The 27934-nt window shown below is 37.5% G+C and overlaps 1 protein-coding gene across 13 annotated transcripts in view; it reads left to right on the forward strand.

The window, feature by feature from the left end:
* The window catches only part of LPP (LIM domain containing preferred translocation partner in lipoma), a 741130-nt gene that overhangs the window by 453133 nt on the left and 260063 nt on the right, over positions 1-27934 (forward strand). For all 13 annotated transcript variants that reach the window (XM_063722385.1, XM_063722384.1, XM_024244471.3 and 10 more), the window contains one exon: positions 2373-3056. In XM_063722385.1, the coding sequence (XP_063578455.1) occupies positions 2373-3056 (684 nt within the window). The remainder of the gene's footprint in view (positions 1-2372; positions 3057-27934) is intronic.

Consider the following 27934-nt stretch of genomic DNA (forward strand, 5'->3'; position numbering starts at 1 on the left):
TAGAAAAAATTTAAGGTCAGATTTTTCTTGTCAGTAATGCCAGTCATAAAAAAGTCAGTGTAGATGGGCATTGAATGAAAGAGGGAATAAAGCTTTTCTTTTCTTTGATGACTCAAGATCAGCAGAAACCCAGAGTTCCTATTTTGAACACTTTACAAACCCAACTATAAATGGAGACAGTGACTGAGCAACTGGGCTGATGACAGGCATGCTCTCTGCTGCAGCTGTAAAGTCTGCCCCAAGGAAACAGTTCAAAATTTGCATAGTTTGAAATTGAAAACCAATAACATTCATTAACAAAAAAGAATTAATATAGACCTAACTCCTTAAAAGTAACTTTTTTTTCATAAGTTTCTTCTTTCAGTCTCTTTCTTGGTGAAGACACACACACACACACACACACACACACACACACACAATTTAAACATCCTAAAGTCTTTGAATTAAAGCAACAGGGCACAATTTCAGGAGCCATTGCTTTCTTCTAGGAAATATCTCACTACTAGAGCTCTCTTTGAAGATGAGAAGATTTTTCTCAACTTTATTATGAATTCCATTGTGTACATGTGAGCACTTTTCTGAATATTTTACATATTATAACTATATGTTTGAAAATAGAATATTTAGCTATATATATATATGTTTTTTCCTTTGCAGTTTTACGTGCCTTACATCATGGGAGCTGGAAGGGGTAAAGAATAGGAATTATTTTAAAGCATATTTATGTTCTTCATGGTTCAAGAGAGCTATGCCAACATTCTTCTGGCCCACATATTCAATTAAATACATAGTGAATCTTTTCTACTTACTGGATTATTTGGTGCTTCCAAGCGTTTATTTTTGGCATTTCATTTCGTTTTTGTTTTTGCAGGAATTTTTGAAGTTTTATTATGATTTAACATTTTTATTTTGAAAATCAAGCACATTTTAAAAATTACTCTGCTGCAGCTGTAGTCTGCCCCCAAAAACAGATACTTCAAAATTCACATATTTTGAAAATAAAAATGCAGGTATAGAAATTTACATATACAGATTACTTATTTATCTATGATTTGTTATGTGTATATAAATCTATTTATACAATCATCTATAAATACAGATATGCAAATATTGTTATTTTTTGAGACTTGAATGTCTGTAGCAATCCTTTTTTTATGTGGTATTTTTCCATTAGTCATTTTCTAAGCCTCTTCAACATGTAAAGCTCTGTGAGGTTAATGTGGGGAGAGTGGTGTCCTAGGATGAATAGTGTGTCTCTTCTTGTCCCCCAGTCTGGTAGAGAAGCTGTGCACAATAGATTAGACCAAATAGATTTCTACATTTTCAACCAGAATTAGCTGTGGCCAGGAGATAAGAACAGACAAAGTGCACCCCTGTGTGTCTGCCTTCTCTCTTGGAGCAGGCCCTCCACTTCCCCTTTTGTTTAAGTTAGGATAACATGTTACATTCTTTATGTCACTATTCTTCATGACCAATTGTCACAAAACTTTTCCTCTACGTTACTTCTTTTAGAAGTTTTAGTTTCAGGCCTTTCTCATCTTTAAATCGTTCACCCATTTTTAGTTAATGATGTCAGATAAGGGTCCAATATCATTCTTTTGTATGTGTATTTCTAGTTTCCCTAACATCATCTATTGAAGAAATTGTCCTTACCTATCATCTATTCTTTGCCCCCTCATCAAATATCAATTGACTGTATACACATGGATATATTTCTGGGCTCTCTGTTCTGTTCTGTTGGTCTGTATATCTTGTTTTTTCATGCCAGTACCATACTGTTTTGATTACTGTAGCTTTGTAATATATTTTGAAATTAGGAATTGTAATGCCTCCGGCTTTGTTCTTGGCTTCAAGATTAATGTGGCTTTTTGTGGTCTTTTGTGATTCCATGTGAATTTTAGAATTGTGTATGTAAAACTTCCTTTTGGTATTTAGATAGGGATCTCACTGCATCTATAGATAACTTTGGGTAGGATATACATTCTAACAATATCAAGTCTTTCAACCTATGAACACAGATGTTTATCCATTTGTGTCTTGTATAATTTCTTTCACTGATGTTTAATAGTTTTCAGTATATAATCTTTCTCCTCCTTAGATAACTTTTTTCTAAGTTTTTTATGCTACTGTAAGTAGAATTTTTTCCTTTCTTTCCTTTTCTGCTGTTGGTCGGCAGTGCACAGATATACAACTGATTTTTGTGCTCATCTGTGAACACTTTGAAGGCAAGATCATGCCTTATTTGTGTTCTACATAGTAATACATAAATAATAATTAGCAGTTAGTAATACTTTTCATTGATTTATTTTTATTGAGTTTTGTTGGCAGTAATTTTTGCTTTCTTTCTTTCTTTTTTTTCCTATTCTTTTTAGAGCTCCACTTGTTCAACAGCCTCTCCTCCAGTTTCGACCCCAGTCACAGGACACAAGAGAATGGTCATCCCGAACCAACCCCCTCTAACAGCAACCAAAAAGTCTACATTGAAACCACAGCCTGCACCCCAGGCTGGACCCATCCCTGTGGCTCCAATCGGAACACTCAAACCCCAGCCTCAGCCAGTCCCAGCCTCCTACACCACGGCCTCCACTTCTTCAAGGCCTACCTTTAATGTGCAGGTGAAGTCAGCCCAGCCCAGCCCTCATTATATGGCTGCCCCGTCATCAGGACAAATGTATGGCTCAGGGCCCCAGGGCTATAACACTCAGCCAGTTCCCGTCTCTGGGCAGTGTCCACCTCCTTCAACACGGGGAGGCATGGATTATGCCTACATTCCACCACCAGGACTTCAGCCTGAGCCTGGGTATGGGTATTCCCCCAACCAGGGGCGCTATTATGAAGGCTACTATGCAGCAGGGCCAGGCTATGGGGGCAGAAATGACTCTGATCCTGCCTATGGTCAACAAGGTCACCCAAATACCTGGAAACGGGAACCAGGGTACACTCCTCCTGGAGCAGGGAACCAGAACCCTCCTGGGATGTATCCAGTCACTGGTCCCAAGAAGACCTATATCACAGATCCTGTTTCAGCCCCCTGTGCACCACCATTGCAGCCAAAGGTAAGAAACTCAGTAACATAATGAGGAGAATACAGGGGCGCCTATCTTAGTCTGCCTTCCCCAGGAAGCAAAGCCTAAGGCAAAAGTGTGTGTGTTACTTTTATTTCACTAACAAATACAATCCTGGGGAAGGATGAGTGAAGCCAGAGAGGAGAGAGAGACTACTTGGTATGTTACTAATATGGCCACTGTTTAGTATCTAATGGAATTGCTTGCTCAATGTCGAAGAATCATCTTCCAAAGGCCACAGAAACCATAGCATCTGAGGACAAAGTGTTCTGATGGAGAAAGAGAAAATAATTTATTTTTCACATCCTTCCCTATATAGGTTAAAGCTTCCCTCTATTGTGCAGAAACTTCCTCTACACCTTGCATTTGCTTGGACATTAAACAGGTCTGTAGCATCTCAAGCTTCAGCAAGGGTAGCGATCTATAGGTGAGACATGTGGAGGGCAAAACTGAGTGAACTGTTGTCAGGCTGTGGCCCTGTGAAGGCAATTATAACTCCCGCAATGTTGGTACCACAGCAGTTGCTGGGGCAGAACAAGTGGCCAAGGACCCAGGAGATGGGTGAGGCCAAGCAGGTCTAAGATAATGCAAATACCTTGGACAATTTCTCCTTTGAGAAGGGGCTGCAGTATAATGCGGCTTGTTTGTGACCCCTTGTTTATTCATTTTACTAATCCTCCAGAAAGAATCTTATTCTTCAGCCTTTAGCACTATTAAGCAATGTTTAAAAACTCCTTATGAGTGACAGTTACTCCTTATTTGATTAAATTGTCCGTATGTGGACCTTTTAAGTTAACACTCCCTATTACTTCGCCTGAATAGGTAGGGTATAATACTACACATGCCCACTCACCACAACTTGGATTTTTCATTAGTACTGGAACCAACATGATGTTGATTCCTCCCCTTATGACTAGAGGAACCAATGAGAATAACTTGGAACGGGTGAAAATAGAGGAACTGAGCCAGTTTCCAGCCATTTGGGTTGGAAGAGTGCCGTTGCTTCTTTTCAGTTAGAACTGTGAGAAATCAGAAATTTGAGACCCCTCAATTAGCTAGAAGATCAATGGTAGTTTTGGGGGATGAATTGGGTAGAAGTTTGGACTGTATTTTTAAAAATTCTTTCCACATTTTTAACAAGGTTGTCCATTTCAAGACAGATCTATTCACATGTTCAACATTGTATCAAAAATTTCCTTATAGGGTATTTACTAAACTCTTTTTCTTATATGAAAGCTTCTGCCGTATTAATGGTGTCCTATGTGAATTTCACATTCTATAGGGGAATAGAACTCTTCCTGACAGTGGGGACTGTGAAGAGCTGCAGAAATCCTATAGCCTTATGTGTGACCACTATATGAAACTGGCCAGCCATGATCCCTTTCTGATAGATTCCAAATTAGAATTTTAAATGACTTTAAACATTACTCAGTTTCTTAAGTCTCTCTATGAAAAGAAATGTTATTACAGTTTTTTATTTCTTTTTTAAATGAATTTGTCCAAAATAGCCAATCTGGACAGCCTTGCTCTTTGTTAATGTCACAGTATATTTGCACCAGTTCCTGCTGGCCCAGACAAGGGGAGTCTATTTTCAAAACAACCAGTTCAGAGAAACAGATTATTCAACTTAACCACAGTTTTTGTTTTCAACAATTGCAACAGATTTACCCAGGGAAGATTACAGTAAAATAAAATTTTAGGTCAGAACAATTGCTGTCAAGGTTTAAGTTCAAATAAATAGGCAATTTCGCCCTGCCCAAAACAGGGTGACTGAAAGGATGGCTGAGTGATGTTCCTGAAGGAATGACATGGTGTCTGCCTTGTTGGAGATTGTGTTATCCCACATCGGAACCAGACATGAGAGAAAGCAAAACTATGTGTCTTGATGAGACTCACCTGGTGAGGAGTACTGAGCTAGTCTTCAGGTGTTGTTTTCTCACTAAGTCACTGGGTACTCTGGCCAGCCTCTCTTCAGCATTTGGAACACATCCATTGGTGTAGGAAAAAGAATTAGCCCCCACTGCTAGAACTGGATCTAAAGTGCTGGGTCCAGCCACATCCCTAACATTTGGCCTGTCCTCACCAACCGACCCAAGGAGATGGAATGAATTTTTATAAACCACTCATCAGAAAACATGGAACTTTATTTTGCTTCTTATTTGAGCAAGGTAGTTATTCAAGATGATCTATTAGATGATTACAGATTTTGGATATCAGTAGATTTTATGTTATTTTAAAAATTTTTGATATATTTGTTTTTCAACAGTTTCATGTGTTTTCACATCATATTCGGTTGTGCATTTTAAAAATGAAAATCAAACCATGTACTTTTCACTGTGATTATTAAGAGTGGTTAGAGGTTGATATTTAGCCATCTGTCCTGTCTGTGCTTTGGGAAAGGGGGAAGAGGCTGATGAAGCTATGGATAAATTCTGGGCGCATTGTGAGGGCATTGGCTGATGAAAGGGTGGGTTCCTTCACAGTTGGCCTTTGAGCAAAACACTACTGTAGTCTACTGCACCTGTGCACAGAGGACCTTATTGTCCTTGTATTGACTGTTTGGCTTAATTATGTGACTACGGACACGAGAAATGAGCTCCGAATTCTTATGCCAGTTCTTTCCTTGACATTCCTCTTCCAGTTTGAGGAAAACCTCTAGACTTCTTTATGTCACGCTTCAAACCTCAGTAAAGTAGAACATCATCTTTACTAATTAATTAATGATTGCAAAAGGTTTGGAAATTTCCAAAGGCTGAATAATTGCCAAGTGAAGACTGTTCAGCTTTCCACTGGCTTTCATTTATTTTTAATTTTTTTTAGTCACTGATAGAAAACTTACCCTCATGTCTGAAAACAATTATACTTTATTACATTGAGTGCTTCTGGGGAGTTTGGCTTTTAACCCACTGAGGAAAAAGTTTAAAAGATGAAATAAATAAATCTCCCTTATATTTGAGATGAGCTGCTTTAGTTTTCCTATATCAGGATAGTATAAAAAGAGGAATATGATATAGTAAAAAAGAGGAGAGACAGGATGGGGAAAGGGAGAAAGGAAAGAAAGAATGAAAAGGAAGAAATGAAGAAAGGAAAGAGGCAGAATGAGAACCTGCAAGGCTTAGAGGATCACGATTACACTTATGTTCCCATAATGTGCTGAGCAGTGAAATTGCATGCTACAGTGGGCCACACTGTATTTCCTATACCATCTGAGCTGAGTTCCTTGAAAAATACTGTTATAAATAAGTCTTTATAAGGCGGAAATGTTCTCTTCTCACTGGAAATCCTCTGAAAGATGCAGTGGAATCTCTTCTCTTTGCTGATTTATAAAAGCTAATGTTAGCTACATCTTGCCATGTAGTTCACAGAACTCGTGTCCTGTGCATTTTATATATATATATATATAAAATATCATTTTATATATATATGATTTTATATATATATAATTTTATATATATAATATATATATATATATATATATATCTCCCTGTGAGTTGGGATCCATGTTTTCTCCAGTATTTAGATAAGGTGGCTCAGCTTGAAAGTTCCAGAGCCAGGACCTGGAAGCTCGTCACAACTCTCAAGTCTAAAGTGACCAGGCAACTTTAGCCTCCAATTATCATAAAAACTCATCTCCGTCAGCCTCAGCTATTAAAGGGACAGGTATTTGCTACATAATGTGTGAAAGTGCTGGGGCTGTGCATTCCAGGGAAGTTGGAGAATCTTGTCCCAATTAGTGTAGAGGTTATGTGAAATTCTGAAACCATCTACTATTAAAATTTCCTTGGAAAATATTTTAGGAAGATGAGACCTTGGAGGTCAACTAACCATCTTTCAATAAATCTAAAAGTTTTTCTTTTCCAGAATTAGAACAGATTGTTGCTTTTCATTTGGATTTCGAGTTTGGGGCATATTTTATGGGTCAGAGAAGAGTGTAGAGGTAATGAACTGTTGTGGTCAGTGTTGAAGGGACTTTAAGATCTGTAATTTTTGTTAAGATTAAGAAAACAGAGAATGTTCATGCATTACCACTTTGAACATTCCAGTAGTATGAAAATATTTAAATTAATTTTATTTATTTATTTATTTATTTTTTGAGAGGGAGTCCCATTCTGTCGCCCAGGGTGGGGTGCAATGACGTGATCTCGGCTCACTGCAACCTCCGCCTCCCGGGTTCAAGTGATTCTCCTGCCTCAGCCTACCAAGTAGCTGGGATTACAGGCTCCCGCCAGCACGCCTGGCTAACTTTTTATATTTTTAGTAGAGACAGGTTTTCACCATGTTGGCCAGGCTGGTCTCAAACTCCTGACCTCAGGTGATCTACCCATCTTGACCTCCCAAAGTGCTGGGATTACAGGTGTGAGCCACCACGCCCAGCCTGTTTTAATTTTTGAAAAGAGAAAGTTATATACATTGGTTGCACTGTAAAGAATTGTTGGCATTTGGAGAGAGTTATCCATATGGTAATCCCTGTGTTAATTATCTCTCAATTCTAGGATCAGAGAAACAAAACGGAAGAGATGATTAGGGTGGGCAGAGGAATGAATGCAGATAGATCCCTCAAGTCAGTAGCTAACACCAGAATACATGTGAAGATGAGAATGGTAGATATTGCTTGAGGCCAGTGACTGTAATATTAGTAATTCCTCTTTGTACAGACTTTTTAGTTTCCAAAGCACTTTGTGGAGCTCACAAATCCATGATCATTAAGCCCAAGTAGAGGGCATTGTCTTTCCTTTTCTGATGAGGGTTCAAAAGCCCAGTGATGAGAGCCACTCACTTAACGCCATATGTCAAATTCATCAGAGAGCCACAGCTCGAAGTCAGGTCTTCTAAAGATTGTTCCCATGCTTTGACCATGGCAGGTGACTGAATGTTGGCATGCTTTGGACGGCAGGAGCTCCTCATCAGAACCAGTGGACATGGCTCCACTGTGACCCATATTACATGTAGAGATTAAAGTGGGCTTAGGCAGTCATCATGGTCTTTGGATAAAATCAGCAGTTGGAGGGGAAGCATCCATTAAATCCCTGCCCGGCACCCAAGCCTGGTGCCTTGGAGCTATACTTCCCCATCCCCATCACTCACATAAAATTTGTCCCGAGGTTCTTTCTACCTTCACTAAGTACTTACTATGGAGTTCAGTCATCCCCATTTCTCACTTGAACCATTGAAATGGCCTCTTACTACTTAGGGTTTCTTCCCACAGTCATCTCTGTACCCATACATCCTACATGTAATACCAGATTAATCTTTCTATGGTACCTTATCATTAATTGCCTTTTGCAAAAACCTTAACAAGTTCCCAACCAGTTGCAGGATACTTTGAAACCCCAAACTGGATTTCTAGTTTTATCTCTCCCCAGTATCCTGGATTCCAGCTGATACGTTACATTTTTAGTTAATTCTCACCTCTATGGCTTTGCTCACCAAGTTCCTTCTTCCCAGTCCTTCCCCAAATAAAATCTACACATCTAAAAGTGACCCATTAAGACCCAGCTACAGTGTTAATTTCTCTCATAAGGTTTTCTCTTCTTCCTAAAAGCTAGTTGTGTGTTATTTCACCCTCTCTTTTAAATGTTTTCACTCTCTTACTGTACTAGAGTCATTTGTGTTCCTGTCTTCTATCAACCTATACCCAAGCATATATTAGACTAAGTTTTAGGAGAATATCCTATGTTTCTAGAAACATATGTATGTGCTAACTATATGCTTAGTTATTTAGCAGAGGTTTATTGAACATTGTGTTCGCTTTGAAGAATTTTGGTAGACACTCAGTAGGGCCCTATTAGTGTTTAAGACATTGTACAGCTCAGGTGCATTTTCCTTTAAGGATGCATTTAACCTGCTAGATGTCATCTCATTTTTAAGACCAGAGAAAAAGAGAGCAGCATCTGTTGTTTCTTGACTTTTTAATAATAGCCATTCTGACTGGCGTGAGAGATGGTATCTCATTGTTTTGATTTGCATTCCTCTAATGATCAGTGATGTTGAGCTTTTTTTCATATGTTTGTTGACCACGTAAATGTCTCATTTTGGGAAGTGTCTGTTCATATACTTTGCCCACTTTTTGATGAGGTTGTTTGTTTTTCTCTTGTAAATTTGTTTAAGTTCCTTGTATATTCTCAATATTAGACCTGTGTCAGATGGGTAGATTGCTAAAATTTTCTCCCATTCTGTAGGTTGCCTATTCACTCTGATGATAGTTTCTTTTGCAAAAGCTCTTTAGTTCAGTTAGATCCCATTTGTCAATTTCGGCTTTTGTTGCAATTGCTTTTGGTGTTTTCATCATGAAGCTGTTGCCCATGCCTGTGTCCTGAATGGTATTGCCTAGGTTTTCTTCTAGGGTTTTTATGCTTGCTTTTGGGTTTTACGTTTAAGTATTTAATCCATCTTGAGTTAACTTTTGTATAAGGTGTAAGGAAGTGGTCCAGTTTTAGTTTTCTGCATACAGTTAGCCAGTTTTTCTAGCACCATTTATTGAATAGGAAATCCTTTCCCCATTGCTTGTTTTTGTCAGGTTTGTCGAAGATCAGATGATTGTAGATGTATGGTGTAATTTCTGAGGTCTCTGTTCTGTTTCATTGGTCTATATGTCTGTTTTAGTATCAGTACCATGTTGTTTTGGTTACTGTAGCCTTGTAGTATAGTTTGAAGTCGGGTAGCATGATGCCTCCAGCTTTGTTCTTTCTGCTTGGGATTGCCTTGGCTATACAGGCTGTTTTTCATTTCTACAGGTTTTTTTCATTTCCATATACATTTTGGCATCAGTTTGTTGATGTCCACAAAATAGGCTGCTGTGATTTGGAGACTACCTTGAATCTTTAGATCAATTTGAAAAGAGCCGATACCTTAACAATACTGGGTTTTTCAATCCATGAAGATGGCCTATATCTTAATTTATTTATGTCTTCTCTAATTTCTCTCACCTATGTATCATAGTTTTGCATATATTTTGGTAAACTTGTCCTTAAGCACTTCAAATATTGGATGCTATTGTAAATGGTATTTTAAAATTTCTTTATAATCATTTGTTATTGGCATGTAGAAATAACAATAGATTTTTATATACTGCCTTTGTATCCTATAAATTGTTAAATGTAATAGTTGTACTAGCTTCTTTAATAAGACTTCTTAGGCAATTCTACCTGATCATTTTATCTGAAAATTGTTGATGCAATTGTTTATTTCCTTTATGGATAAGCCTATTCATCAACATTTTATGTTTGAAAGATTTGCTCGCTGATTGAAAAAGAAACAGTGTGATACAACTTTAAAGGAAATAAGTTGGAAAAAATAAGAAACCTTTCCTCTCCACTTCCATAGGCTAGCCTATGTAAACCATCAGACATAGAAGCAATTTTGAGAATCATAGGTCGTAACCTCTTACATTTACAGATGAGAAAACTGAGGCTTGAAGAGTTACAATGACTTTCAGAGTTATGTAGTTAGTAAATGACCTCATGTGAATGCAAAATGTAACTCTTCTATTCTGCGATTCTTCTCTACATTGGTTAAGAATAGTTCAAGACAGAGGAGGTCAGAAGTAAGTGACCTTTAAGAGGTGTAATAATAACTATTGTCAGAATGATCTTATTTCCTATCTTTAGAACCCCATCATCAGTTTTGTAAGGCCACTTAATAATAGAAAATGGTTCCGATTCTAGTGCTCCCTATTTTGTCTCACAGCTGCTCCTGTGAAAACACTTGTTCATGGGCTCTGTGTAATTTTGACTCAGTCCATCATCTCTCTATCCTGATTTTAAAAGTTATCATCAGAATGGATGTGCTGGTATACTAAGAAACGTCTGTGAATATTATTTATTTATTTTACTTATCTAATCATTTTCATATATTTGATTGTTTAAAAATACCCCAGGTCTCAAATCCCTTTGGAAAGTTCAGCAAATCATTTTAACAGGTGATTCTGGCAATATGTAATTCTTTGTGTTTACAAAGTGAGAGAACTTCTATTTATCAGTGTTTTTTCTTTGTTTTGTTTTACTTCAGTTCTAAGCAAAGCAGTTATTTTGCTTGCTGACATATTGATATATTCCTTTGGGAATCTCATTTCTTTCTTGGCCAGCTACAAACACTCATACTGTCCAATTTCAACAAGAGACTATAGTTATTCTCTTCTTCACCAAACAAAGAAATTTGAACCATTATTGATAAATAATTTCTGGTGAATTAAAGCTTTGAAATGTTTTGCACACAGAGTGTTAAGAAGTGTCTTATAGTGAAAGACACATACTCTTACTACTATAGTATCAAAAGTGCCATTGTCCCACATACAAAGACTTACTTGTTACCTTAGTTCTTTGATTTTCTGGAGTACAGCAACCCCAACTTTTAGAAATACTCTTAACAAATGATACAGTGTTTAATCTGTTTCATATTTGGACTTCAGAAAATGATCTTCAAATAATACAGTTTGGTTTATTTCAGAAGGTTGCTTCCCTAAAATAAAATTTTGAAAATATGAGATAATAACATTTAACGTTTTTTTTCAATCACTTGTAAAATTTACGAAATACTCTCATATAAGAAAAACTCTGTAAGTTGTTCAGAGGCAACTTCTTTAGTATCCTACCAATACTGAATACCTAAGGGAGAGTAAGAACTGATGTCGCCTCACTGCCAGCCCAGTGTTCTTTCCACTCTGTGAAACTTGCCTCCATTTGTAGCTGTCTGTGTTTGTATATATTAGCTCTATTTTGTGTAGAGTTGTCCAAACATAAAATATTTCTTTGGTGCAGAGTTTAGAGACTAAAACTTCTGAGTAGTATTTCTGGGACATAACATATAGTTAACATTATTTGAAACCCAAGATTCAGTCAACATTGCTATTAAGAGTTAAGGAGCTGAAACTGTGCACACCTAAATCTGAATTCAAGATAAGAGGTCCTTTGTTATTCAGTCTTTGTAAGTGTTTGATATATTTATGCCTCCTCAAATATGACACCCTCTTTTTTTAAATTCACATGTAGGGATGATTGTAAAACAAGAAGAATAAGGTATAAGTGTGGTAGTTGTTTTATTTATGGATTTATCAGTTAGCTGTTACTTATTTTTGTGGTTCATAATGCAATTTTAACATGTCTGAATAAGTTTACTATAGATGATATTACTAGGTTTTACCAGAGGAAACCACACTTTTTTATTTTTTTTCTTTTTCTTTGAGACAGAGTGTCACTCTTGTCACCCAGGCCGGAGTGCAGTGGTGCAATCTGGGCTCACTGCAACCTCTGCCTCCTGGGTTCAAGCGATTCTCCTACCTCAGCCTCCCAAGTAGCTGGGATTACAGGCGTCTGCCATCAGGCCCAGCTAATTTTTGTATTTTTGGTAGAGATGGAGTTTTACCATGTTGGCTAGGCTGGTCTCGAACTCCTGACCTCAGGTGATCCAATCACCTTGGCCTCCCAAAGTCCTGGGATTACAGATGTGAGCCACCGTGCCCGGCCAGAAACCATGCTTTTTAATCCTGCTACCCACCCCATCCAAAGCACACAAAATATTAGTTAAGTAAGCTACTAGAAGACAACTGAGGCTGGTGGTCTCTGCAGGGGCAGAAAAATGGGAACTGGAGAGGAGTTCAGGAAGGCAGCCCAGAGAATATGAAGCAGGACCCAGCACACGACAGCCTGTGGTCCGAATGTCACTTGCCACCTGATTTCGTAAATAATGTTTGCTTGAAGTACAGCCACACTCGCTTCATTCCATATTATCAATGGCCGCTCTCACACTACAACAGCAGAGCTGAGAAGATGCAATAGAGACCGTATGGCCTACAGATATTAAAACATTTTCTGTATATCCCTTTACAGAAAAACATTGTTGACTGCTGGTCAAAAATGTGAGAAGAACTTCATGAAATTTAGATTCTTATTAAAAGTTCTTGAACATCCCTGAACTATTTAATATTATTTCTTGTCCAGCAGATCCTGAATCTTAAATTAGAAGTTGTTGTGACAGTAAGTGGAAGTTTTCAGGGAAGGAAGAACAGAATATCAAAATCAAAAATTAACATGCTATATGCAGAATAGATTCTGTATCCCTCCTTTTTTTCCCACTCTGATAAACTCTTATTTAAACTTCAAGATCTATCTCTAGTATTAACTTCTTGGAGAAGTTTGACCATCCTTCCAGTTCCCACATATTATTAGTTTATCTTTCCTCTGAATTTTTTCTCATAGCATTTTTTCATTCATTTACTACAATATGCACCTCATTCAGTGTTTTTATATAATAACATTTTAAAGACCATTTGCATACAATATAATTCACCCATTTAAATACACAATTAAATTATTTTTTGTATATTCACAGTCTATTTTACTGTATTCTTAAATATAGTATATGTGCAATCATTATCACAATCAATTTCTTGACACCAGGAAGAAGAAATCCCATACCAATGAGCAGTGACTTTTCTTTTTCCCCAAACCCTCTAAGTCTAGGTAACCACGAATTTAATATCTGTATCTACAGATTTAACAATTTTGGACATTTGGAATAATACTATATATAGTCTTTTGTTACTGGATTCTTAGTATAATATTTTCAATTTCCATTCATGTTATAGCATATGTGATTGCTGTATTCCTTTTTATTGCTGAATAATATTCCATTGTATGAATATATCACTTTATATTTAAATTTTCATTAATTGATGGACATTTGAGGTTTTTCTATCTTTTGGCTATTATAAATAATGCTTCTATCAATATTTGAGTAGACATATGTTTTCAGTTTTCTTGGGTATACACCTAAAAGTGGGATTGCTGAGTCACATGGTAATTTAATGTTCAACATTTTGAGGAACTGCTGAAATGCTTTCCAGTGGGGCTACCCCATTTTCCATTCCCACCAGCAGCGTATGAGGATCTCATTTTCTCTGCAACCTCCCGCCGCATTTGATTTTATTCATATTATGTGTCTATCTCTCAAATACAAATCCATGTTCTTCAAGAGTAGAAACCATGTCTGTTTCAGTTTTGTTTCTGTATGCCTAACATAGCACATTGCATGTATCAGGCACTCATGAATAAATGAAAGAGTCAGCCGACAAGTGAAATAACATCTACTGAATTGACATGGAACCACGTAGAGTTCCTATTATCAAGAGTTGTTGGGTTGATGGGTGCAGAAAACCACCATGGCGCGTGTATACCTGTGTTAAGAAACCTGCACGTTCTTCACGTGTATCCCGGAACTTAAATTTTTTTAAAAAAGCAATTTTATTCCAAAAAAAAGAGTTGTTTATGTGGGCTTAAATAGCTGTGCTTTTATAAATGTTCTTTTTTTTTAATTTCAGCTTTTATTTTAGATACAGGGGATACGTGTGTGGGATTGCTACATGGGTAATTGGACCCAGGTGGTAAGCATAGTATCCAATAGGTAATTTTTCAGCCCATGCCCTCTCCCTTCCTCCCCATCTGGTAGTCTGTGGTGTCTGTTATTCCCAGGTTTATACCCATGTGTGCTCAGTGTTTAGCTCCCACTCGTAAGTGAGAACATGTGGTATTTGGCTTTCTGTCCCTGCGTCAATTTGCTTAGGATTATGGCCTCTAGCTCCATCTATGTTGCTGCAAAGGACATGATTTCATTATTTTTTTTGACTGCACAGTATTTCATAGTTTATATGTACCACTTTTTTTTAATCTAATCTACCATTTCCAGCTATGTTCTTCATCTTTCTACCATTCACATCCTAGTGTGTGTAACCAATAAATTAGTATTCATTTAGATGCACTCCATTTTTTTTTTTTTTTTTTGAGATGGGGTCTCATTCTGTCACCCAGGCTGGATTGCAGTGGTGCAGTCTTGGCTTACTGTAACCTCCACCTCTGGGTTCAAGTGATTCTCCTGCCTCAGCCTCCTGAGTAGCTGGGATTATAGGCATGCACCACCACACCCAGCTAATTTTTGTATTTTTAGTAGAGATGGGGTTTCGCATTGTTAGCCAGGCTGGTCTCAAACTCCTGACCTCAGGTGATCCACCTGCTTTGGCCACCCAAAGTGCTGAGATTACAGGCTGGGATTACACCACTATTTTTTAATGGCATTTTAGCAGTTAACAACTGAATGCTCTAAAGTCAGGGGTGGCATGGGCACAGGTGAAAGATGAAAGTTTTATCTATTTCTGTTTCTATGATGAAATCAATTGGGTTAACAAGAGCATTCTTCTAAGCAGCTAGAGATTCTGTTGGTCTCATCCAGCCATCACCCAGATGACAATACAACCAGTAAAAGGCAGATAATGGTATCTGTTTTTGCAGACTTTGTGTTCACACCAATGTCACTCACCTTAACCTGGACGCTTCTCATCAGCTTGATATTTCCTCACTTTCCTCTTTCTCCCCTTTTCAGGTTATACCTGTGCCTTGAAATGATTTACCCAATACTCTGTATTCTCTTTGTGTTCATTAATAGGCTCATTTTCCAGAACTAATATTGTGGCATCTAAAGGACTTTTTACGTAGCACATGAGCTGCTTACAACATAATTCTGTCTAGTTGGGACATATGTCATTTAGCCACATTGTTTATGGCATTACCACAGCCAAGCATATATTAGTTTCATAGTAATTTCTAGGAAAAAAAATGTAGAGGAAATATGTGGTTTTTGTTATGCTTAAAATGTTACTATATTACTGCATTTTTTTTAAGTTTTGATTTCAATAAATACCTAACATATATTTTCAGATGCCAAAGGACATACAATGATGAACAAAAACTTAGCTCGTCCTCAAAATCAGATATGTATTATTGGTGATGCTGGACTCCACCCACTCATAGATGTTTTTCATTATTGTGAAATATTATTTTTTTGAAAAAGAGAGCTGGGCCAGGCACAGTGGCTCACACCTGTAATCCTAGCACGTTGGGAGACCGAGGCAGGCAGATCATGAGGTCAGGAGTTGGAGACCAGCCTGACCAACATGGTGAAACCCTGTCTCTACTAAAAATACAAAAATTAGCCAGGCGTGGTGGTGCATGCCTGTAATTCCAGCTACCCGGGAGGCTGAGGCAGGGGAATTGCTTGAACCTGAGAGGCGGAGGTTGCAGTGAGCCCAGATGGCACCACTGCACTCCAGCCTGGGTGACAGAGAGAGACTCCATCTCAAAAAAAAAAAAAAAAAAAAAAAAAAGGGAGAGCTAACATCTTCACTTTTTAAGGAAATAGACATTGCCCCCATGATTAGATATGTATGGATGTACTAGATCATTTAAAACAAAAATTACATAAGGGTTTAAAGAGTGGCTCTTAAGTGTAAATGTTAGGAAGCACCCAATTAGTTATTATTTCCTGTATGTGTTGCCTTCATGTACATTGGTTCATATAGCCTCATAAAGTCTATGAAGATACTTTTTTTTTTTTTTTTTTGAAAGAGAGTCTCACTCTGTCTCCCAGGCTGGGGTGCAGTGGTGCAATCTCAGCTCGCTTCAACCTCTGCCTCCCAGGTTCAGGTGATTCTCCTGCCTCAGCCTCCTGAGTAGCTGGGATTACAGGCATGTGCCACCATAACCAGCTAATTTTTGTATTTTTAATAGAGACAGGGTTTCACTATGTTGGCGAGGCAGGTCTCGAACTCCTAACTTCAAGTGACCCACCCGCCTTGGCCCCCCAAAGTGCTGGGATTACAGGCGTGAGCCATCATGCCTGGCTGAAGATACTATAAACATCTTGATTTTTTACTGAGTCAGAAACTGAGAAAGGGAAAAAATTACTTGCCGAAGACTGCATGCCCCAAGTTTATACCCATTATACTACACTGCCTCTTTGTGAAAGTATGTTTAAAAAATTATCGCTGCTGTGCAGCAACTCAACTTTAAGTCTTAAATCTAGTTATCTTTTATCTCAAGCAGGACATATATGTTAAGCTGCTGAGGATGCTCCTTAACATGAGGCCATTGGGCGGGTGTCTGCCAGACAATCCTCCTAGTTGTTTCTCTAATACAGAGCTTCAGATCATCTCTTCCTTTTTCATCTTCTAGCCTGCTCTGGCCAAGTACCTATGAATCAACCAGCAAGGGGTGTAATTGGTGAGCTATAGAGCAGAATTAAGCAGAATATCAAAAATTTTAGCCAATAACATTGAACCTCAAAGAGGAGAGTACGGCTGAGTTCTGATAGATGCAAGACAAGGTGAAGACCTCCTCAGCTCCATTGTTTTGCATCAACACAATATGTCCTAGCGAGAAGGAAAGACGTAGCAAAACTAAAAATGACCCATTTTTCAAGAGCAATGTCTTTTCACCCAAACTTGTGAACTGCTTGCCAAATGTTAGGAGTGACATTGTTTTGTACATTTGCATTAAAAGAAATTATATCACCGTTGAAGAGCTGATCAGCAAAAGGGTATAGGAAAAAGGAAATGTTCAAATAAGCTGTAAAATCCAGCCCATTTATATCTGGAGTTTAGAGGCAGTCTAACAAAATGAATGTTCCATTTACTAATCACATTTGCCATTTATTCAAAACAAACATGGCTTGAGAGAGGATTAAATAAACATCCAAAAACTGTCGTTCTTGAATCCTTTGGATAGAACACTGAGTTGCATTCCTGCAGGAGAAATGCCAAGTGAGTGAGTCTAGTCCAAGTTTGTTTAGAAAGCCATATTTGGGAGAACCATGGAAGTGCGAACCTGATCATGTGAAAAGCCCAGGACTGTTCAGCCTTCTGTGGCAGTTCTGTGAGTTCTAGTACCAGACTATTAATAGGGAGTCAAGTAGAAATATCCTTCCTTCCCCTCCCTCCCTCCTTCCCTTCCCTTCCCTTCCCTTCCTTCCTTTTCCCTTTCCCTTTCCCTTTCCCTTTCCCTTTCCCTTCCCTTCCCTTCTCCTTCTCCTTCTCCATCCTTCCTTCCTTCCTTCCTTCCTTCCTTCCTTCTCTCTTTCTCTGTTCTTTGGTGTGCTGAGAATAATCTGCAGACAGTGACTCTACAGATAAGGTTGCAAATATTTTCCCTTCCTTCCTTCCTTCCTTCCTTCCTTCCTTCCTTCCTTCCTCCTTCTCTTTATTTTTTAACCACATGATTTCTATTTCCTTTAGCAAGATGTTATCATGTGAGGGAAGTCTTAGGTTTCTATATCCCTTTATTCTTTGTGTTAACATTTCCTATTAAAGACAGATGTCTAGTTTTCTATTTTAAGGGTTAACTAATTTCAGTCATAAAAATGTCCTAGAAATTAAGACATAACTTTGTCAATAATCTTCTAGGACATAATAGCTACCCCAAAACATTTGTTCAATGATAGGAAATTCATTGATATTTAGACCTTCAGAGATGAAATAAATATGTTGCCTTTGCTTTTTAAAGATGCCATCTTGCCCATTCATAAGAAAACTAAGACCCACGGAATGACTACCCAAGGCCTCACAGTGTAATTAGGACTTAAAAATAAATCCATAAAACCTCTGGTATTGCGATATTTAAGATAATACATTGATAGATACTTTATCACTGTCTTTGATAAAATAACAGTAAAACCATTTTAATGGGACACATTTTTATAACCCTTGTGAATTTGGTCCTCAAAAAAAAACTCATTGAGATGATGAGATAATGCATATTCATCCTCTTTTACAGATGATGAACCATTTCGGAGAAGGCAAGTCAGTTTTCCAATTTTTCGTACTATATAGATCATTGAATCTTTGTCCCTTGTATACAGAATCAACAATATGAAATACGTGGCACTTGAAATCATAGTTTCCAACTTTTCTGCCTATAGAATGCCCATTTCCAGTTGCTTAACATTTAGATTGATAAATATGAAATTCATTAAAGAGGAAACTGAATAAAAGACCTGGGCTGATATTTAGGTATTACTTAGTATTGCATCCAGGAAGTGTCTGCAGACAGTGACTCCATAGATGATAAGGCTGCACATATTTCAGAAGCCAAATAAATGTTGTGATTAAATGATTCAAGTCTGTTAACCATTTGGTAGTTATGATGTAAATGGCTGTTAAATGGAAAGCATTTGTAAATATGTATGTGCAAAAAGTAACGATTTCTAACAAAACAGAATGGGCCTTACCTATTTTAGTTAATACTCTCAATAATGAGCAGTGAGATTAATTTATAAGTATGTGTGTGTGTGTTAAGATATATTCACATTTTATGAGACCTGAAGCTTTGAAGCTTATCACTTTGGGAATAACTTCTGTATGCAAAAAAGTATTATATTATTTTGGTAGGACTGCTATAACAAAATACAGTCAGCCCTTCATATTCAAGTATCCTGCATTCAGAATTCAACCAACTGCCAATGGAAAGTGTTTCTAAAAAATAGCAAGTAACGATACAATATTAGAAAATACTCAAAATACGATATAACAACTATTTACATAGCATTTACATTGTATTAGGTATTTTAACTAATCTAGAGATGATTTAAACTATGTAAGAGGATATGTGTAGGTTATGTACAAATAGCATATCATATATATAAGGGACTTGAGCATCCATAGATTTTGGCATCTGCATGGAGTCCTAGAACTGATCCCCTTCAGATATGAAGGGACAACTGTACCACAAACTGAGTGACATAAACTACAGAGTTTTTTTTCCTCACAGTTCTAGAGGCTAGAAGTCTGAGATCAAGGTACTGACAAGGTTGCTTTCCTCTAAGAGCTTTCTCCTTGGATAAAAATGGCCACCTTCTCTCTGTGTCCTCACATGGTCTTCTCTCTGCTTCTCTGTGTCCTAGTCCCTCTTTTTATAAGGACAACTCCAGTCGTATTGGATTAAAGTCCACCCTACTGCTCTCATTTTAACTTAGTGGCCTCTTTAAAGGCCCTTTCTCCAAATATAGTCACAATCTGAGATTCTAGGGGTTAGGACTTCAACATATTAATTTGAAGGGAGACATGACTCAGCTCATAACAATTATGTAGACAAATGAATATTTATTTTAAATGACAGAGGAAATGCAACATGTTATGAATTAATAAAAGCTATGAAATACCTCAAAAATCACATTAATAAAAGCTATGAAATACCTCAAAAATCACAAAAATCTTGAAAAATAACATTCTTATGAATTAAATTCCTGATTACTTTTTCTTACATTTTGTAGCAGCATATTCATTGATTAACTAACTGTACAACCTAATTTCATAATATTTTCTGCAGAGAGAATACAAAGATAATTTCAGGCTGAGAGTTTATTACTAGCAGACCTGCCTTACAACAGGTCCTTAAGGGAATGATAAGCATGAAAGACTGTTACCTACTTCTACAAGGACACATTTAAGTACATAGCCTGCTAACACTATAAAGCAACTATACCATCAAGTCTACATAAGAACCAGGTAACAACATGATGGCAAGATCAAATGCTTATATATCAGTATTAATCTTGAATTTATGTGGGCTAAATGCCCCACTTAAAAGACACAGAGTGTCAAATTGGATGAAGGAGCAAGGCCCAACTCTATGCTGTTTTCCAGAGTCCCATCTGACATGCAGTGACACCTTTAGGCTCAAAGTAAAGGGATGGAGAAAGATCTATCAAGCAAATGGAAAACAAAATAGAGCAGAGGTTGCTATTGTATTTCAGACAAAACAGACTGTAAACCAACAATGATTCAAAAGGACAAAAAAAGGGCATTACATAATGATAAAGGGTTCAATTCAACAAGAAGACTTAACAGTTCTAAGTACGTATGCACCCAACAAGGGAGCACCCAGATTTATAAAACAAATTATTAGAGAACTACAAAGGGACTAGATAATCACATAATAATAGTGGGAGACTTGAACACTCCACTGACATTTCCAGAGATCACTAAAGCAGAAAACCAACAAAGATATTTGGGACCCAACACTTGACCAAATGGACCTATGAGACATCTACAGAATATTTCACCCAACAACAACAGAATAAACATTCTTCTCATCTGCACATGACACATACTCTAAGATTGACTACACACCCATTCATAAAGCAATTCTCAAAGAATTCAAAATAACTGACATCATACCAACCACATTCTCAGACCACAGTGCAACAAAAATATAAATCAATACTAAGATCTCTCAAAACCATGCAATTACATGGAAATTAAACAACTAGTTCCTGAATGACTTTTGAGTAAAGAATGAAATTAAGGCAGAAATAAAAAAAATTCTTTGTAACTAATGAAAACAGATACAACATACCAGAGAACACAGCTAAAGCAGTATTAAGAAAAATGTTTGTAGAAACAAACACCTACATCTGTAAGTTAGAAAAATCTCAACAACCTAACATCACACCTAGAGGAACTAGAAAAACAAGACCAAACTAATTCCAAAGTTGACAGAAGAAAATTAATAATTAAAATCAGAGCTGAACTGAACAAAATTCTGATATGAAAACCATACAAAAGATCACTAAACCCAAAAGTTGTGTTTTTTTTCGAAAGAATAAATAAGATTGTCAGACTACTAGCTAGATTAATAAAGAACAAACAAAGAGAACCAAATAAACACACACAGAAATGACAAAAGGTACATTACCACCAACCCCACAGCAATACAAAAAACCCTCAGTGACTCTTATGAACAGCACTGTAGATATACATTAGAAAACCTAGAAGAAATGAATAAATTCCTGGAAACATAAAACCTCACAAGATTGAAGCAGGAAGACATTAAAATCCTGAATAGACCAATAATGAGTTCCAAAATTGAATCAGATATAAAAAACCTACCAACCAGTAAAAGTTCTGGATAGACCAGATGGATTCCCAGCTGAATTCTACCAGATGTATAAAGAATTGCTGGTACCAATCGTACTAAATAGTTTCCAAAAATCGAGGAGGAGGGACTCCTCCCTCAATCATTCTATAATGCCAGCATCATTCTGATACCAAAACCTGACAGAGATACAACAACCAAAAGTGAAAACTTCAGGCCAATATTCCTGATGAACGTAGACACTAAAATCTTCAACAAAATACTAGCAAATTGAATCCAGCAGCACATCAAAGAGCTAATTCAATCCAATCAAATAGGCTTTATCCCTGGGTTGCAAAGTTGGTTCACCATACACAAATCAATGAATGTGATTCATCACATAAAAGAACTAAAGACAAAAAACCACATGGTCATCTCAACAGATGCAAAAAAGGGTTTTGATAAAATTCAATATCCCTTCATGTTAAAAACCCTCAACAACTTGAAATTGAAGGAACATACTTCAAAATAATAACCATCTATGTCAAACCCTCAGCCTGCATCATACTGAACAGGCAAAAGCTGGAAGCACTCCCCTTGAGAACTGGAACGAGACAAGGATGCCCACTCCCACCACTCCTATTCAACATAGTACTGGAAATTCTAGAGCTCCAAATAGAAAGAGAGAAAGTCAAACTATTTCTGTTTGCAGATGATGTCATGGTATACCTAGAAAACCACATAGACTCTGCCCAAAAGCTCCTTGATCTGATAAACAACTTCAGCAAAGTTCTAGATAGAAAATCAGTGCACAAAAATCAGTAGCCTTTCTATACACCAATAATGTCCAAACTGAGACCCAAATTAGGAACACAATCCCATTCACAGTAGCCACAGAAAGAATAAAATACCTAGGAATACAGCTAACCAGTGAGGTGAAAGATCTCTATAATGAGGATTATAAAACACAGCTGAAATAAATCAGAGATGAAACAAAGATATGGAAAAACATTTCATGTTCCTGGGTAGGAAAAAAATCAGTATTGTTAAAATTATGGGCAGTCATACTGGCCGAAGCAATTTATAGATTCAATGGTATTCCTGTAAAACTACCAATATTATCTTTCACAGAATTAGGAAAAAAAAAAAAAAAACTATTGTAAAGTTTATATGGAACCACAAAGAGCCCAAATAGGCAAAGCAATGCTAAGCAGAAAGGACAAAGCCAGAGTCATCACAGTACCTGACTTTAAATTAAACTAAACTGCAAGGCTACAGTAACTAAAACTTCATGGTACTGGTACAAAAACAGACACATAAACCAATGAAAGAATTTAGAGAACCTAGTAATCATGCTGCACACCTACAACCATTGATATTCAACATTTGTCAACTCAAGATGCATTAAAGACTTAAACGTAAGACCTAAATCTATAAAAATCTTAGAAGAAAACCTAGGAAATTCTATTCTAGAAATACTATTCTAGGCCTTGGCAAAAATTTCATATGAGGTCTCCAAAAGCAATTGCACCAAAAACAAAAATTGACAAGTGAGACCTAATTAAAGAGCTTCTGCAGCACAGCAAAAGAAACTATCAACAGAGTAAACAGCCTATAGAATGAGAGAAAATATTTGTAAACTATGCATCTGACAAAAGTCTGATATTGAGACTCTATATGGAACTCAAATCAGCAAGCAAAAAAATCCCCATTTAAAAATGGGCAAAGGACATGAACAGACATTTCTAAAAGATGTGCAATTAACCAACAAGCATATGAAAAAATGCTCAACATCAGTAATCATTAGACAAATGCAAATCAAAAACACAATGAGATTCCTTCTGACACAACTCTCAGAATGGCTATTATTAAAAAGCCAAAATTAATAGATGTTGGCAAGGTTGTGGTGAAAAGGGAATGCTTGTACACTCCTGTTGGGAATGTAAATTAGTTCAGTCTCACTGTGGAAAGCAGTTCAGGGATTTCTCAAAGAATGTAAACTAGAACTACCATTTGACCTAGCAATCCCATTACTGGGTATATACCTAAAGGAATATAAATTGTTCTATTAAGTTGGTGCAAAAGTAATTCTGCCATTACTTTTAATGGCAGAAACCTAATGGAAAGACAAATGCACTTGTATGTTCATTGCAGCACTATTCAAAATAGCGAAGACATGGGATCAATCTAAATGCCCATGAATAATAGACTGGGTAAAGAAAATGTGGTATGTATGCACCATGGAATACTATGCAGCCATGAAAATAACGAGATCATGTCCTTTGCAGGGACAAGGATGGAGCTGGAGGCCATTATTCTTAGCAAACTAACATGAATGGAAAACCAAATACCACATGTCTTCACTTGTAAGTGGGAGCTAAACACTGAATACACATGGTCACCAAGAGGGGAACAATAGACACTAGGACATACTTGGTGTGGAGGCTAGGAGAGGGCTGAGGGTCGAAAAATCATCTATTGGGTACTGTGTTCACTACCTGGGTGATGAAATAGTTTGTACACCAAACCCCTGGGACACACAACTTAGTGATGTAACAAACCTGCACATGTATCCCCTGAAACAAAAATAAAAGTTGAAAAAGAAAGAAAATAATGTTTATACTTAGAAAAAAAATTATCTTTCTTCTAGCCTGAGTGATAAATGTTTTTTATTATTATAGTTTTTAAAAGTTTGGAAAACTGTCTTTAATCTGCACAACTTTTATTAGTATTGTTGTTTGAAATTTAAGATAATCAAATTTGGGGACACTCCTATTAAGTTTCTTTTATTTGTGAGCTATTACAACACCCTTACTCTTACTGCAGGTTCATAGCTGATGAGTTCTATTTTGTGCAATTAGCATCAAAAAGAAAAATCAAGTCAACAGTGCATTTATAATTGTTTTCAGTGCATTACTAAGCACATTCCTAAAGAGAAAGTATCTCCATTTGCATCATCGAAAACCAAGTAGTACTCCACATGTATACTTTTACACATCTGAGTATTGGTTGAATTTCCAGCAGAGTCAATTTCTGTCTCTATGCATTTTACTCATATTTCTCTCCTCTACCAGTCTAATTTCCATGCTGGGTGTTGTAGGACACATTAATGACATGTGACTTCTGGTCCCACAAATCTGTGTCACAGAGCTAGGACAGTAATGGGCCCAGGGACATTGAAGCATTCCAGGAACTCATTCCTATACAATGACGACGGGTGATGACTTAAGCACACACCATAGTGACTGCAGACCATGTAAATATATCCCACGACATTCAGCTAAATGTCTCCCTGACTCAACCTTTCTTAACCAGTCTCAAAGGTCACATGATGATTCTAACATTTCCCTACATGAGCGTACACAGAAGACAGAGTGGAAGAACCATAGTGAACATATAGCTTGGGTCCCTCCCAAGACCTTAGTAGGGGCCAGTGTACATGAGGGCCCCTGAAGCTTCATTTCCTTCCTCGTCAATGCATATTTATTTAAAAGTATTTATTTTACTCTGGATACTTCCTCAGAAATAGTTATTCCTTTCCTTTTTTCCCTCCCTCTCTCCTTACCTCTGTCTTTTCCTCAAACATTTATTTAGTGTATACTATATTCCACACCCCATGTTGAAGGATAAGATACATATGCTGATGTCTACAGCACTGGGTAGAAAGTAATGGGTAACCTAAGTGGTTAGAAATAAAATCTACTAGCTATCCTGGTGATTTAAAGGCCACCTTCAGCTGAATGTTCAGGAAAACCTTTATGAGGAAGTAGCATTTGATCTAACCTATAGGACCCATAGGATAGGGCCTGGGGAGACTGGGAGATGGAAAGGCATTCCAGTGTGCTGGTGCTGCACACGATGGGACTTGTATCACATGTATTCTCTATCTGTAACAGTTAAAGTTTTTTTGGTTACTTGGCCTGGGTAATGGCAAAGCAAATGTACTAAAAGAAACTCTGGTTTTGTGGCTACCTCAGTTCCTTTGGAGAATGTCCTCTCTCAGCTCAAGGCTGAAAACATCCAATCACATTTCTGTTCTGGAACCCCTTAAGCCATTTCTGTGACAACATCTGAAAGAATTAAGCTTTATCCAAGTCACCAGAAAAGGGCTTACGTCAACTGTTTCACTAAGACTCTACGTTTCAATACTAACACTTATGGACAAGTGGAAGGTATTCTTCAGTTGTATTTGGTAGTTCTTTTGTAGCGCCCTTTTTGTCTTCCTCCATTTCTCTCTTGCTAGCCCTCAACTCTACCCCACGTTCGTTTTCATTATCTTTTCTCTCATCCCCCATTTGCTGCTTATTTGTTTATTCTGGTGACTCTTCTCTCTTTCATAGACGACACAGAAGCATGACCTTCTTTCTGAACTTTCCTTGACCCAGAGGGAGAAAAGTCTAATATACTATCTTATTGATGCAATCTGAGGAAAGTTGTTGGCCAGCCGTCACCCAATGTGACCTAGTGACAGAACCAGTAGGGATATCTGAGTGTTCAGTCTTTGAATGATTCTTCCAAGTCATATAGATGTGTTGATTACTTCAATCTTGAACAAGATATGTTGTCACTATCATACTGGGCTGTGAGTGCTTGAGAACAGGGAACTGTGTAGTAAAATTCACCACATATGCTGGTAGTACACAGGCATCAACTGGTCTAAACATAACCCACCCAGGTCACCTCCCACGTCACTGCTAAGACACAGTTCTTTACACAGACCATGTAAATGCTGTTGTGTTGATTTTGTCAAGGCTTCTATCACTCTTCTTGCTGTAATTTGAGAAGCAAAAGCATTGATAACCAGTTACTTACATAACTGGTATTGTAAGGCTTACTGGTGGCAGACAGCATTCCTGTGAGCAGTATTAGCACACCTCTCTGATGAGAATGGCTGTGAACTACATTATTTGGAGTAACAATAAGAAAGACTATACAAACCCTGGTCCTCTGTCTACAGTGAATGAACACTCTCATCTTTTCTTCCCACAGTGATTTTTTCCAGATAACATATTCTAATGGCATGAGTATATTAAAATAAAATCAGATAGGGTGAGGAGGGGCATGCTAACAAAAATAATCTGTCACTGTTGCCAAATGGAGGTAATGCAGTCACAACATTTACAAGTAAAATGGCAGGGATGTAATTGAAAGTACATCTATATATCATTCATATCATTCTTCAAGCTGTTATCACAGTTCCATCTTTGACTGATGCCTCTTCAATATGTTGTATAATGTACTATAGAGTTATTCCTTTTTACTCTTTTGCTCATGGAAATAATTTGAAGGCTTTTAACCTTCTGATCTCATTTTTCACTTTGTTCCAGACATGGCTTACTCTCTCTGCCATGGAACTATCAGATAAAATGCATAATTTGATTAGACCAAAACTGTACTACCATCAGTCTGTCGGTCAACACAAGATATATTTTAAGGGGATCTATACAAAAGTCTGCATGAAAATGTTCCATATAAAGAAGAGTTACATTAACCTTAATAAAAAGAAAATACTGGGAAGCACTTAGTGTCTCAGATTCTGGAATCAAAGCTCTTTCTTTTCGTTTCTTTTCTCAGTGATTCAAATGACCACTCTGATATTTTCTTTGCCAAATTAACTTTAGCATTGGAGGGGAGTTTATATAGTATCTGGTTTAAAGCCATTACTTTTCTCATTTGCTCTGCAGACATTTATTGATCACTTACTATGTGCCAGGCCCTGTGATAGGAATGGAGGTAGAGAAGACACAATCCCTTGCCCTCAAAGGTTTCAGTGACAGAAGAAATAGATGAAGAGAATGAGGCCTGAAGTCATTTGCTCATGGTCCTACAGGTACAGAGCAGGGGTGCCCAACCCCCAGGCCATGGACCTCTACCAGTCCATGACCTGTTAGAACCAGGCTGCACAGCAGGTGGTGAGTGGCGGGCAAGTGGGCGAAGCTTCATCTGTATTTACAGCCACTCCCCATTACTCACATTACCGCCTGAACTTCACCTCCTGTCAGATTGCAGCGGTATTGGATTCTCGTAGGAGCGTGAACCCTATTGTAAACTGCGCATGCGAGGCATCTATTTTGCATACTCCTTATGAGAATCTAATGCCTGATGATCTGTCACTGTCTCCCATCATCCCCAGATGGGACCATCTAGTTTTGGGAAAACAAACTCAGGGCTCCCACTGATTCCACTAATGGTGAGTTG

This window comes from Pongo abelii, chromosome 2, assembly GCF_028885655.2.
Source record: "Pongo abelii isolate AG06213 chromosome 2, NHGRI_mPonAbe1-v2.0_pri, whole genome shotgun sequence".
In the NCBI taxonomy this organism is placed as follows: Eukaryota; Metazoa; Chordata; class Mammalia; order Primates; family Hominidae; genus Pongo; species Pongo abelii.